The following is a 12,914-nucleotide window of genomic DNA, read 5'->3' as shown; positions in this document are numbered from 1 at the left end:
TATGGAATTATCCTTCAAAGGGCAAATTTGTGTCTCACTAGGAACTGAGAAGGATTGTTTGACACAACTGTAACTCCACAAGAGACGTTCTCTCTAAGTTGGGCTGAGTTGCTTAAATTCACCACAACATAATCCTTCAGTTATGGTGTCACTTACAATTCATGGGACCTCTTAAAATGTACCTGGTTTCTGCTCAGCTCCTTTCAAGCCCTCTGTGATCATGACTGTAATGCTGGCAAACCTGACTAGACAGAAATACTGACTCTTCATCAGCTCCAAAGTTGGGTTTGATTTACCAACAAGAATAATTCCAGTGGGAGGTGTCCCTGCCCATGGCAGGGGTTGGAACAAGATGAGCTTTAAGGTCCCTTCCCACACCAGTTTGGGATTCTGTGAGTAGATTCATGATCCAAGAGCATGATTCCAGGGGTAGAGATGAGAGTGATTTTACTTCAGGAATTTTAAAATCCTGTTTCTTCCCTGTATATACTGTGTTTACCTCCAAGGTGTTGTGTGCTCATAAATGTTTTCCAGCTGTTTCCATGAGCAGGGGCTTGTTTGCTTCATGGCCTGAGGTCTCTCAGCCTCTCAATTCTTGTTTTTCCCTTGAAAGTGCAGCAGGAGTTACAAATTGTCCTCAAAGTAGCATTTTTAATCCAAATATAAAATTGGAGACATTGGAGTTTGCAGGATTTTGTTCTTGAGCGCAAGTGGGATCAGCAGGGGCAGCTGGATTTAGATAAAAGGGTCATTTGCTGAAGGAGTTTGAAGGCTGATTTTGGCTGTTCTCCCCTTTGCATCAGCAAGGTGTTTATTTTGTACAAAGCAGAGATCAGGAGACTCCTGCAGGATCTTTAGAGGTTGATTGAACACTGCTTTTTAGTCAATTTTACAGTGACACCAAGTGCCTAGGACGTATCTCTGAGCGCAGGGACTGGTTTTTCATAGGGCTCATCGAAAGAACTCTCATACACTTCACAAAACAGAACTACCTGAAGGAAAACTAGAACAGAAATGGCAAAAGCCCGCTGCCTGCATCCAGCCAGAGCAGCTGCAGGGGAGGTGTCCGTGCTGGGGACGGGCCCGGGGCGCGCTGGGGGCTGCGTGCCCGCGGGGCTGTGTCCGGGCAGGGCTGGGGGCTGCCCTGCAGGGCCGTGCCTCAGGCCTCGTTCCTCCCTCCCCAGCCACCTGCACTCGGCCGTCAGGAGGTGCACGGCCCAGCACCTGGGGGACATCCTGGAGCGCCTGGGCCCCGAGCGCGCGCTGGCCGCGGGCCGGCCCGTGGCGGAGCGGCTGCTGCCCGCCGTCGCCAGGTTTGCCCAGGACAGCTCGCAGCAGACACGGTGAGTGTGCCCGGGGAGCAGCCTGTGCCTCTGGGCTGGGCTGCAGGGGAGAGACCTCGGGGAGCAGCAGGGCTTGGAACAGGCCTGGAGCACCCCGGGCTAGTGGAGGTGTCCCTGCCCCGGCACAGGTGGGAGGGGATGGGATTGAAGGTCCCTTCCAAACAAAGCTTTGGGTGCAGCTGTTATCCCAGCACTGTACCTCCCACACACCCTGGCTGCAGGAGGAGAGGGGTCACAGGATGGGCTCTGCTGGGCACAGAGGTGATGGAGCCACACAGGGAATGCTGGCTTTGGAATCCACACCTGGAGCTGATCCATGCCTCAGGCTGACAAGGCTGGACTCACCCTGGTTACAGCCAGCAGAACTGGAAGGCTGTTCTCTTTAATTTGGTCAGTTAATTAAAGTGATCCTTGAGCACATCCTCTGGGGGAGAATGGAAAGGGGAGTCAGCAATCTTAGAGTCATGGAATTGCTGAGGTTGGAAAAGACCTGCAATAACAGTGACTGGGCACTCCAAACCTCCCTGGGCAGTGCCAATCCCTGAGCCGCCTTTCCATGGGGAAATTCCTGCTGTGCCCACCCTGAGCCTGCCCTGCCCAGCCTGAGGCCGTTCCCTCTCCTCCTGTCCCTGTTCCTGGAGCAGATCCCAAATCCCCCCGGCTGTCCCCTCCTGGCAGGAGCTGTGAGAGCCACAAGGTCCCCCTGAGCCTCCTTTGCTCCAGGCTCAGCCCCTTCCCAGCTCCTCAGGAACTCTCCAGCCCCTTCCCAGCTCCTCAGGAACTCTCCAGCCCCTTCCCAGCTCCTCGGGAACTCTCCAGCCCCTTCCCAGCTCCTCGGGAACTCTCCAGCCCCTTCCCAGTTCCCTCAGCCCCTCCTGGGGCTCTGTTCCCTTCCCAGCTCCTTTCCCTTCCCTGGACACAATCTCCCTGCACCTTTCCATTTTGGAATCGCACACCTGGAATGACAAAGCCAGGTGACAAAGTGGCAAAGGCAGTCCCTGTTCCTGGATGTCCTGGTGCTCTCCCTGCAGGTACTACGGGCGGAGGATGCTCTTCAGCATGCTGGCTCATCCTGACTTGGATAAAATCCTGGAGAAGTTTGTGCCAGCCAAGGATTTGCCTTACATTAAGGAAACTGTTGACAGCCTACGAGAGAAGGTGTGTGGCAAAGCTCTTGTGTAGCACCTGGGGCAGGTGGAGGTGTCCTGGGGGCTGTTGGGTGTAGACAATTCCAGCAGTGCAGCCCTAATAATGCCCTGTGGTTCCCTTGTTCCATGAATTCCTGCTGTACCTTTGTGCAGGGCCTGGGGGAGATGCCCTTGGATACACCCTCAGCCAAAGGAAGGCGTTCCCAGACTGGAAATGTTGGACATTTGAGGTCGTCCTCTACTTGCAGAGATGCTCCCATCATCCCAGACAGGTAATGAGCTCCAGTGCCTATCCTGTGAGAAACCTGGCCAAGGAGGGAGCACAGCAACAGCCACACAGGGCTGGGAAAGTTAAACATTCCTCAAGGAAAAGGAAAATCTTGCCCTGTTTCAGAGAAATTCTTAAATAGAGTAACCAGTTATATTAAAATGGTTTTGTGCATTTTGAAGTTAATTTGTCTACTGACCATCTATGAAATATACACAGTACACCTGGAATTCACTGTATGGAATCACAGAATCATGGAATGGTTTGGGTTGGAAGGGCCTCAAAGCCCACCCAGCACCACCCCTGCCATGGCAGGGACACCTCCCACTGTCCCAGGCTGCTCCAAGCCCTGTCCAGTGCTCTGGGGCACTTCAGGGATCCAGGGGCAGCCCCAGCTGCTTGGGATGTAGATCCAGTGGATCCATGGCAGCATCATCCCAGGTGCTGCTGTTCAGACTCACGGAAAAAACGTTCCTGGTTGGAGCCACAGCACAAATTACTCATTTGTACACAACTGTGGACACCAAGGACTTTGTTGGGTGTCCTGACTGGGGATGCTGGAGGCTTTAGATCATATTCTGACCACTTTCAGTTTTGTTTTATCTTCTTATAGGTTTTATATTGACATTTTTTAGGTTTTGGATATACAGTAGCAATTTTGGGGCTGAAATAGATATGAACACAATAACATTATGGATAACCCCAGGACATTCCACCCCTTCTCTTATATCATCTGATTGATGGCCACATGAGTACATTTGAACTCTAAACACACATATCTATACATTATAAAACACACATATCTATACATTATACATACATATATATATATATATATATACACACAAATACAGTAATTTCAGTGGTCACTGCCCATTGAGGATATCCCAGGTAGTTCTGGTAGGACTGGAGCAGCCCATGGTAGTTAAACCATGCAGTGGTAGTGCCAGGGTGCCCTGGCATTCCAGCATTACAGGCTCTCCTCACCCCAAATCAATCCCCCTGCCCCAGATCAATGCCCCTGATGTACACAAGACATTTCTGCCTCACCCACCAGGTGCAGCCAGGCCCTGAGCAGAGCCCCATGGATGGGATTGGCTTTGCCCGAGGCAGGATTGATCCACACAGGATTAATCTGTGTGCACCACAGGGCCTCCCCGTAGTTCTCCTGAGACCCCAGACCACAGGGTCGGTCCCACTTGGCCTTGGTGGCAGCTCATGTTTCATGGATGCAGTCATGGATTACCCGGAATACAGTGACCATGGTGAAGGCCACCTCTTGGTCTCGTGCCCACGTAGAGGTGGCACCTCTTCCCCAATGACCTGAGGCTCCACCAAGCTGGAAATAACTCCCTTGTTTGCAGTCCAGATCTACCCATGGCATTTCACTCTTGCAGCCTGATCCAGCTGTTTGTTGTTGTGACGTTCCTCACTAGCCCAGCTCTCAGGCACAGGATGGACGTTCACTGTCAGCCCCTCTGCCTGGCCAGGGATGTTCTGTGCTGCCAATTGCCCTTTTCCCACTTTTCCAGCCACTCCCACAGAGCACCAGCCACCAGGCAGTGGCCAGTTGGCCACTTCCCTTGCTCAGGGATGTCCAGAGCCAGCTGGAGGCTTTCAGCTCTGCAGCCCGACTGGGTCCACCTTGTCTTTCAGCAGCTTCCATGACTCCCCATGGATGGATGGAGCTGCTTCCCATTTCCTGCTGGTTCCACCAGTGAGGAGAGTGTGTCACCTCCCACCCTCTGCTGGCTGGTTCTGTGTGGGGCCTCCTCAGCACTGTCACCTTGTCTTGCTTGGAGACAGTTCAAGGAGGTGAGCACTCTGAAATGAGCAATCCTTGATTCCAATCAATCCCTTTCTCCCAATAAGGAAAAAATAACACTTTATTAACAGAATGCCAACAGGCCGAGGGAAAAAAATGTAAATAACTGCTGGATAGCAAAGTGCTAAATCTCATGAACTCCTCAGGAAAAAGGAGAGACCCAAAATGCTGGAAATACCCATTGTTATCAGGGATGGCCTCAGGCTTTAGGACAAAGGGACAAGCTGGTGTCAGATCCCTCTTGGGAAGCCTCCTGGAGCAGTTCCAGCAGCAGACAAAGGCCTGGCAGCTCAGCCAGGGTCAGCCTCCTCCCACAGCAGGGCAGGGCCAGGCACCAGGGCTGGGGCCACTCGGGTTCTCTGTCCCTGGCTGCTGCTGCCCACAGTGATGGGCAGTGGGGCTGCTCTGCTCCTGCTGGCTTTTCTCAGCTGTGAACAAGCACTCACAGAGTTCATCCTTAAGGCAGCTCAAACCTGCTCACTGCAGTTCCCTCCAAGCTGAGGGAGAAACCAAAAATGGAAAGGGAACCTGAAAAGGGAACCCAAAAAGGGAAGAAAAAAGAACAAATGCCTGAGCAAAGACCAAGCAACTGCAAAGCCAACACCACACAAAGAAATCCCACAAAGTGTCTGGGTGGGGGGATTTTACAAACCCCCAGGACAGCACCACACACACACACAGTGTTCCTGGCTGAGCTAGATCTGGAATGCAAGGACACTAAGGATCACCCCAGGACACTTCACTTTATCCTTTCTGGGAGGTGGGCATGAATTCCCAGAGCAGCTGGGGCTGCCCTGGATCCCTGGCAGTGCCCAAGGCCAGTTGGACACTGGGGCTGGAGCAGCCTGGGACAGTGGGAGGTGTCCCTGGCATGGCAGAGGTGGCACTGGGTGGGATTTCAGGTCTCTTCCAACCCAAACCATTCCATAGTTTTTGATTGAATGAGCTGAAAAAGAAGCACCCCCAAATCTAAAGCAAGCCAAAAAACTGCTTCTGAGAACACAGAGTTCAGAGGGCTGTGACTGCAGAGTCTCTTCAGGACCAGATTTCTTTAACACATCCTCCACAGTTCAAAATAATAACTGGTTCTACATTTACTGATAAATTTTGACTTCTTATTCCATTTCTCATCCAAGCCTTGTCTTCAAGAATTAGGAGTGAGGTAATGACTGCCTGGATGGTCTGGAAATACCTGGACAGACAGGTGATTCCACAGGCTTTAGAATTCTTTCCACGACTCTAATGAGATCAGGTGCCACAGGAAATTTATTTTTAAATATTATAGGAACAGTTGTTGGGTTTTCACCTCAGCATGGAGTGCTGCTGAGGTCACACCTGGTCTGGGGTCAGTCTTTAAAGTACTTTGGGAATAAAGAATTAAACTACAGTAGGTTTGGGGAGGTTGTGACCCATTGATGTAAGGGAAGTTCCCATTTGACCCTGGTCACAAAAGCAGCTGCATTTGGAGCAGAGTGGATCTAAGACTTTGGGAACAATTGCTATTAGGTGATTTTTATTTATTCACCACGTTTAAAGTGAAACCTTGTGTTTACTTTTGATGTTTGCACTTAGATGGGCCGAGAACGTGTGGGATGAGCCGGTCCAACTCACAGAATAACATTTCCCTTCCCCACAGGGACAGCACGGAGGCCCAGGAAGGCCCAAGGAGAGCAGCTCCTCGCAGTGCCCTGGAGAGTGAGGACTATGTGCGGGCCATGGTGGGGTTACTGAGCGCCAGGGATTTCCGGGAGCGCCTGGGCGGCGTGCGGCAGCTGCTGCTGGACACCGAGAGCAGCCCGGGCCTGGTGCTCGCCAACGTCGTCAGGGTAACGCTGCCAGAGGCTGGGAGCTTTTGGCTTTTCTGTTTTCACATCCTGAGCTGCTTCAGTGTGTGGGTCTGGGCTCCAGATCAGGGGATGCTGAGCTCTGTGCACAGAGCAGGGACACAAAACAATTCCTGCTCCAGCTGGGCACCAAGGACAAATGATCCAAACCTCAGCCCAGGAGCACAAACAGCGTGGGCTGGAGAGAGAAAAACCAGCAGGGTGGGACTGATGGGCTGGAGCTGGAATGGGACAATGAACTCCAAGTGCCAATGGAGCAGAACTGATCCCAGGGAGAGCCCCGGGAGCGCTCGTGCATTTTGGGACCATTTTGGGTCATTTGGGTGCAGCCCTGGCTGGGCTCTGGTGCTGCCCAAGGTGGATCCATGGAGGAGATCCTTGAATAAATCCCTGATTTATTCTGTAACTCCATTCAGCCTCTGCTCCAGGCCAGCCTTCTCAAGGCATCAGAGTCACCAAGTTTTCTGAGAAAAGTCTTGGATCCTCCTTGTAACAAGGACGATTGACAGAGAGCCTTGAGGAGCAGGGAGTCTATGTGAGTCACCAAGGGAGGAAAGAAAGGCAACAGGAGGAAAAGTGTGAAATTTTTCACTTAGGATACTTTTGAGCCACCTCCCTGAGGAGCTGTGTCTGTCCCATCCCTGGAAGATTCCAAGGCCAGGTTGGATGAGGCTTGGAGCACCCTGGGATAGTGGAAAGTGTCCCTGATGATGGCAGGGGTGGGGTGGGATGGGCTTTAACATCTCTTCCCATGAGAACCAGTCTGTGATTCTGTGATTTCTGGAATCCTTGTGCTGTTTTCACGCCACTCTTGGGTAAATATCAAAATAGGGAATAGTTGTGAAAACAGCAGAAAGGATTAATGAAGAACTGTAAAACTGTCGCTGAAGCAGAGTTACAAGATTTTGTGTGAGAGAAGGTGAGGAAAGTATCATGCTAAATTTATTGTGGTAAAGCTCAGGATGAGGATCCTGTCCAATAGGAAAGGAGGTTCTGAAGAAGAAAGAAATGTCCAGCAGCTGTAAATTAAAGACAGATACAATGAAAGGAAACCCAAGCTTGTCCTCCAGCAGTGCCATATCTTTGTGTGGAAGGATGGAATTCTGCTGTGGAACCTTCTGGTATCCAATCTGTGGATGGGTTTGAAACTTTTCAGATGTTTCCCTTGCTGAACAGATCCATGTTTCTCTAAAAACACTGGCTCATAGGAAATCTGGGTCACCGGGGGAGTTACTGTGCCTGGAGTCCATTGCACTGCAGGGCTTCAGATCAGATTAATGCACGGGGTTAAAATAGCAAATCTGGCTTGACTTGCTCAAAAATTCATCCCAGGTATTTGCATATCCCAAAATCCCAGAATCTCAGAGTGGTTTGGGTCAGAAGGGACCTCACAAAATGTGAAAAACACCAATCACTTGTTTTTAGAATTTTTAAATGTTTAATAATAATAAAATGGTTATAAAATAGTCATACAATTAGAGTGATAAAAATTTAGAGTGAGGACAATTATAAGACAATAAAAAGCAAAGAATTACGGACGTCTGGATGTTTTTGGGCATTAAGCTGCCAAAACCATGCCTTGTGAACAAAGGAATAACCCTTAAAAGCAACAGGCTGTTGCATATTCATACATCTCATACATGATGCATAAATTCCTTGCAAATTAAGAATTTTTCTGGTTTTTGTCAACTCTTCCCCTTAATCTTGGTGGTTCCATAAAGACGGAGAGAAGGTGGAAGAATGTTTGTCTGTTCTGATAAGGAGGCTGTAACTCTTCAGGTTTTGTGTTGCTTTATCTCTGTGCAAAGAGTTTCTTGATAATCTTACCCCTTTTCTTGAACTAGTAAAAAAGTATCTTACATAGCATAGTTTCTATTTTAACATTCTGTTATAACATAAAAATATATTTAACACGCTACTTAAGCTAATTAATACAGCATAACTTTCTAACATTACACATACAATATTCACTGTAACATTTGTGACAAGCCAATCATAAAATACACATTTTTCACACAGAACATCTATTTCCAACCCCTGGACACAGCAGAGCCATCATTTGCCAAGGTGGACAGTTGAAGGGTAGCAATAAAAAGGGTGATGGGCTTTATTGATTCCCAGTTCATGGGTGATGCTTGGATGCTTTTGCAGATCTTCGATGCTTTCAAGCCTCGCTTGCACGACTCCAACAGCAAAGTGAACCAGGTGGCTTTGGAGGCCATGCACAAGATGATTCCACTGCTCAGAGACAATTTAGCACCTGTGATCAACATGTTAATTCCTGCCATAGTGGACAACAACCTCAACTCCAAAAATCCAGGGATTTATGCAGCTGCCACAAATGTTATCCAGGCTCTATGTCAACACTTAGGTAAGCAACTTACTTTTTCTTAACTTGAAACTGTTTTAATTGTGGTGATTAAGTTGTAAATTGAAAGGGTTACTCTTTCCAAGAGTTTCACAGCGTTGCTACACTGTGTAAAAATAATTTAGTTTATTCTCACCACACAAATCACCTTGATATTGCTCACTAGTGCTTTGGTTATTTTTCCATAGCATTTTCTTATTTACCTTTTCCCATATTGTGTTTATTTCCAGAAAACTTCATTTCCATTTAAGAATTTAATGTGTTTTGTTCTTTGCCTTTAGATACCTCCCTGCTCCTGCAGCCATTCTGCACAAAAGCCCAGTTCCTGAGTGGAAAAGCAAAGCAGGACCTGACAGAAAAGCTGGCTGGTAAAATGCTCTTTTCCTTTGCTTGTTTAGTTGGTTTGGTTCCCTTAATTAGGGAAATTAATTGCGAGGTGGAGGTGTGTCTGTACCTTCCCTTCTGCCTCAGGAGGTTGTGCAGCAGTTGTCACATTTCAGCTCTTTAAGGGAAATTGGAGCTGTTGCTGACAAAACAAAGGATTAGTATTAGCATTAGCATTAGTGTTACAGAGTCAGATGGAAGATCTGTAACAACCTGGGATTTATTATAAATATTTATAAATATATTAAGGATTTAATTTAAATTTAAATACCTCATATATTTAAATACCTTAAGGATTAACATTTATAAATACCTTAAGCATATAATAATTTCAACATGGCATTGTATTCCTTCTCCCAGTGTTCATTCCCTCATGCTCTTGCCAGGAATCCAGACTGGTTTGGGTTGGAAGGGACCTTAAATCCCCTCCAGTGCCACCCCTGCCATGGCAGGGACACCTCCCCCTGTCCCAGCTGCTCCAACCTGGCCTTGGGCACTGCCAGGGATCCAGGGCAGCCACAGCTGCTCTGGGAACTCCATCCCAGCTCCCTCCCACCCTCCAACCAGGAATTCCTCAAGAAAAGCTGAATTTCCATGCTTTAAATGAACAAGGAATGTCTTTATGGGAAATATGCTTGAACCAAACATTTCTTTGGCTCACTTTCAGAGTAGTTCTGTGTGAAATGGGACTCAGTAGCACAGTGGTCAGGCTGTTCTTGAAATATCCCTAAATTTGTGCTTTCTGAGGGTGTTAAACAGCCTTTAAACAGCCCTCTCTTGCTGGGATTTTTGGAGTGGTTTGTGTTATATATCAGAAGAGGCTGTTCTGACAGAGAGGGAAACATTTGCTAATGAAACACTGAATTCATTATTGAGGAAAATATTTAATCCTATGAACATGTACATTTATTTTTATACATACTTTATATATATTTGTGTATGGCCAGGAGTTGGACTCATAATCCTTGTAGGTCCCTTCCAGCTCAGGATATCCCATCATTCTATGATTCTATGTTTACAATATAAGGCTGCTTTTTTTCTTAAATATCTACTGCTTATTTGTGAGATAGAGGGGAAATTGGGAATACCAGACCTTACACGGTGAGAAATAAAGGTATTTATGATACTCCTAACTGAAAAAAGACCCCAACCTAAAATCCCCTTTATTTATTTATTTTTTTTTTTTTTAGCTTAATGGAAAAGTACAATTATCAGCAGCACTGGTGCTACTGTGCAAACTCCTGGGACAGGATAAAAGGAGTGGTTGTGGGAAAAAGCTGGATTTTTTTATGGGAGCTGATGATGTTGCAACAGCAAACTCTTGTGTACAGCAGCAGTTTGAGGAGATGATTTAAGTGCTTTTAAACCCCTCTCAAGGCAGGGATCACATCAAAATTTTAATTTAAATGAATGTTTTATCCTGAGCTCCACTTGCTGCCTTGCAGAGTGAGCTCTGGAGCTGTACCCCTATCAAAGCTGGGGATCACATCTAAATTGTAATTTAAGTGACTATTTTCTTGCAGAGATGGTGCTGGAGCTGTATCCCTCTCAAACATGGGGATCCCATTGCGACTGTAATTTAGATGAATATTTTCTCCTGATAAAGCTGGTGCCGGAGCTGTACCCCTCTCAAACATGGGGATCCCATTGAAATTGTAATTTAAATGAATACTTTCTTCTGGCAGAGCTGGTGCTGGAGCTGTACCGCTCTTAAAGCTGGGGATCCCATTGAAATTGTAATTTAAGTGAATATTTTCTTGCAGAGCTGGTGCTGGAGCTGTACTGCTCTTAAAGCTGGGGATCCCATTGAAATTGTAATTTAAGTGAATATTTTCTTGTAGAGCTGGTGCTGGAGTTGTACCCCTCTCAAAGGCGGGGATCACATCGAAATTGTAATTTAAATAAATATTTTCTCCTGGCAGAGCTGGTGCTGGGGCTGTACCCCTCTCAAAGGCCGGGATCCCATTGAAACTGTAATTTAAGTGAATATTTTCTTCTGGCAGAGCTGGTGCTGGGGCTGTACCTCTCTCAAAGGCTGGGAACCCATCCGAATTGTAATTTAAATCAATATTTTCTTGCAGAGCTGGTGCTGGGGCTGTACCCCTCTCAAAGGCGGGGATCCCATTGAAACTGTAATTGAAATGAGTATTTTCTCCTGGCAGAGCTGGTGCCGGAGCTGTACCCGCGCAAGCCCTGTGCCGTGGAGCAGAAGGTGCTGCCCGTGCTGTGGCACCTGCTGGGCAGCTCGGCCAGCGGCGGCTCCGTGCCCGGCCCCCGCACGGCCACGGCCGCCTTGGCCCAGGCGCTGTGGGCACAGATGGGCCCCGGCCTGCTCGCCCACGCCGCAGCCCAGCCCCCGCACGTCAGGAAGAGCCTGGAGGAGCTTTTGGAGACAGGAACGTAAAATTGTGAAATGGCCATCCCCGCAGGTGAAGCTCCAGCGCCGCCTGAGCCGGGCACACGGACAGTGCTGCCGGGAGCAGCCCCTGGAATGGCCACAGTGCCTGAGCGAGCCGGGCTGGGCTGGACTGCACCGGGAGAGAGCCCGGAGCCAGGCTGGGAGAGCCCGGAGCCAGGCTGGGAGAGCCTGGGCAGCTGAACTGGGCTGTGCTGGGAGAGCCTGGATACCTGAACTGGGCTGGGAGAGCCTGCGGAGCTGAACTGGGCTGTGCTGGGAGAGCCTGGGTACCTGAACTGGGCTGGGAGAGCCTGCGGAGCTGAACTGGGCTGTGCTGGGAGAGCCTGGGCAGCTGAACCGGGCTGTGCTGGGAGAGCCTGGGCAGCTGAACTGGGCTGTGCTGGGCTGGCTTGAGGGCTTGAACTGGGCTGTACTTGTCCAGTCTGAGGGCCTGAACTGGGCTGTGCTGGGCCAGCCTGCTGGACTGAACTGGACCATGCTGGGCAGACCTACAGGACTGAAGTGGGACACTGTGCGGGGCTGAACTGGGCCATGCTGGGAGAGCTGTGCTGGGCACTGTGGGGCTGGCTCCCCTCATTGTCACCAGCATGGCCATGGAGGAGCCGCTCCAGCCCATCTGTGCTTCCCTCCAGAGGCTCCAGCCCAGGACCTGTCCCTGGATTGCCCGTGAAGAACCACACGGTCACATCAGCACTGCACTTTACATGGAGAAGTGGAAGAGAATCCTGGACACGGTGATGCAGTGCTGTTAGTGAAAAACGTGTATTTTGGTACCCCCACAGGCAGTGGTGCAGTATTTGTTGTCTCAGGGCTGGGCAGTGGGGAGAAGGAACCCCAACCCTTCTCCTTCCCCAGCTGCGGGCTCTGGACACACTTGACGTTGAACACAATGAGATCTATAAATAAAAGGATTTATTTCTGTACAGGGATGTATTTCTGCAGAGGGGTGGTGGGGAAGGACTCAAGAGCTGCTCTGCGTGAAGGAACCTGGTGACAGCGGCTGAATGTGAACCCAAGTGTGCCAAGGTGGGCAGATGGCCTGGACCAGGAATAGTGTAGCAGCAGGGCCAGGGCAGTGGCTGTCCCGCTGTGCCAGCACTGCTGGGGCATCTCCAATCCTGGGATTGATCTGGGCCCCTCACTTTAAAAGGGATATGGAGGAGCTGGAGCGTGTCCAGGGAAGGGAACGGAGCTGGGAAGGGGCTGGAGAGTTCCTGAGGAGCTGGGAAGGGGCTGGAGAGTTCCTGAGGGAGCTGGGAAGGGGCTGGAGAGTTCCTGAGGGAGCTGGGAAGGGGCTGGAGAGTTCCTGAGGGAG

General features: G+C 49.4%; 1 protein-coding gene across 4 annotated transcripts in view; it reads left to right on the top strand.

The window, feature by feature from the left end:
• The window catches only part of TOGARAM1 (TOG array regulator of axonemal microtubules 1), a 33,898-nt gene extending 21,376 nt beyond the window's left edge, over window positions 1–12,522 (top strand). For 2 of the 4 annotated variants that reach the window (XM_085581069.1, XM_085581068.1), the window contains 7 exons: window positions 1,185–1,343; window positions 2,375–2,501; window positions 2,645–2,763; window positions 6,221–6,410; window positions 8,580–8,799; window positions 9,078–9,164; window positions 11,343–12,522. In XM_085581069.1, coding sequence (XP_085437195.1) covers window positions 1,185–1,343; window positions 2,375–2,501; window positions 2,645–2,763; window positions 6,221–6,410; window positions 8,580–8,799; window positions 9,078–9,164; window positions 11,343–11,584 — 1,144 coding nt within the window. In that variant the 3' untranslated portion in view covers window positions 11,585–12,522. Of the gene's footprint in view, window positions 1–1,184; window positions 1,344–2,374; window positions 2,502–2,644; window positions 2,764–6,220; window positions 6,411–8,579; window positions 8,800–9,077; window positions 9,165–10,370; window positions 11,102–11,261 lie in introns of those variants that run through there. The other 2 variants (XM_085581070.1, XM_085581071.1) reach the window with 2 other exon arrangements.
• The last annotated feature ends 392 nt before the right edge of the window (window positions 12,523–12,914 follow it).

Source organism: Lonchura striata, chromosome 5 (genome assembly GCF_050655825.1).
Source record: "Lonchura striata isolate lonStrDom1 chromosome 5, ASM5065582v1, whole genome shotgun sequence".
Taxonomy (NCBI): Eukaryota; Metazoa; Chordata; class Aves; order Passeriformes; family Estrildidae; genus Lonchura; species Lonchura striata.
The sequence above is the reverse complement of the archived record's forward strand: the minus strand, read 5'-3'. Positions and strand labels throughout refer to the sequence as shown.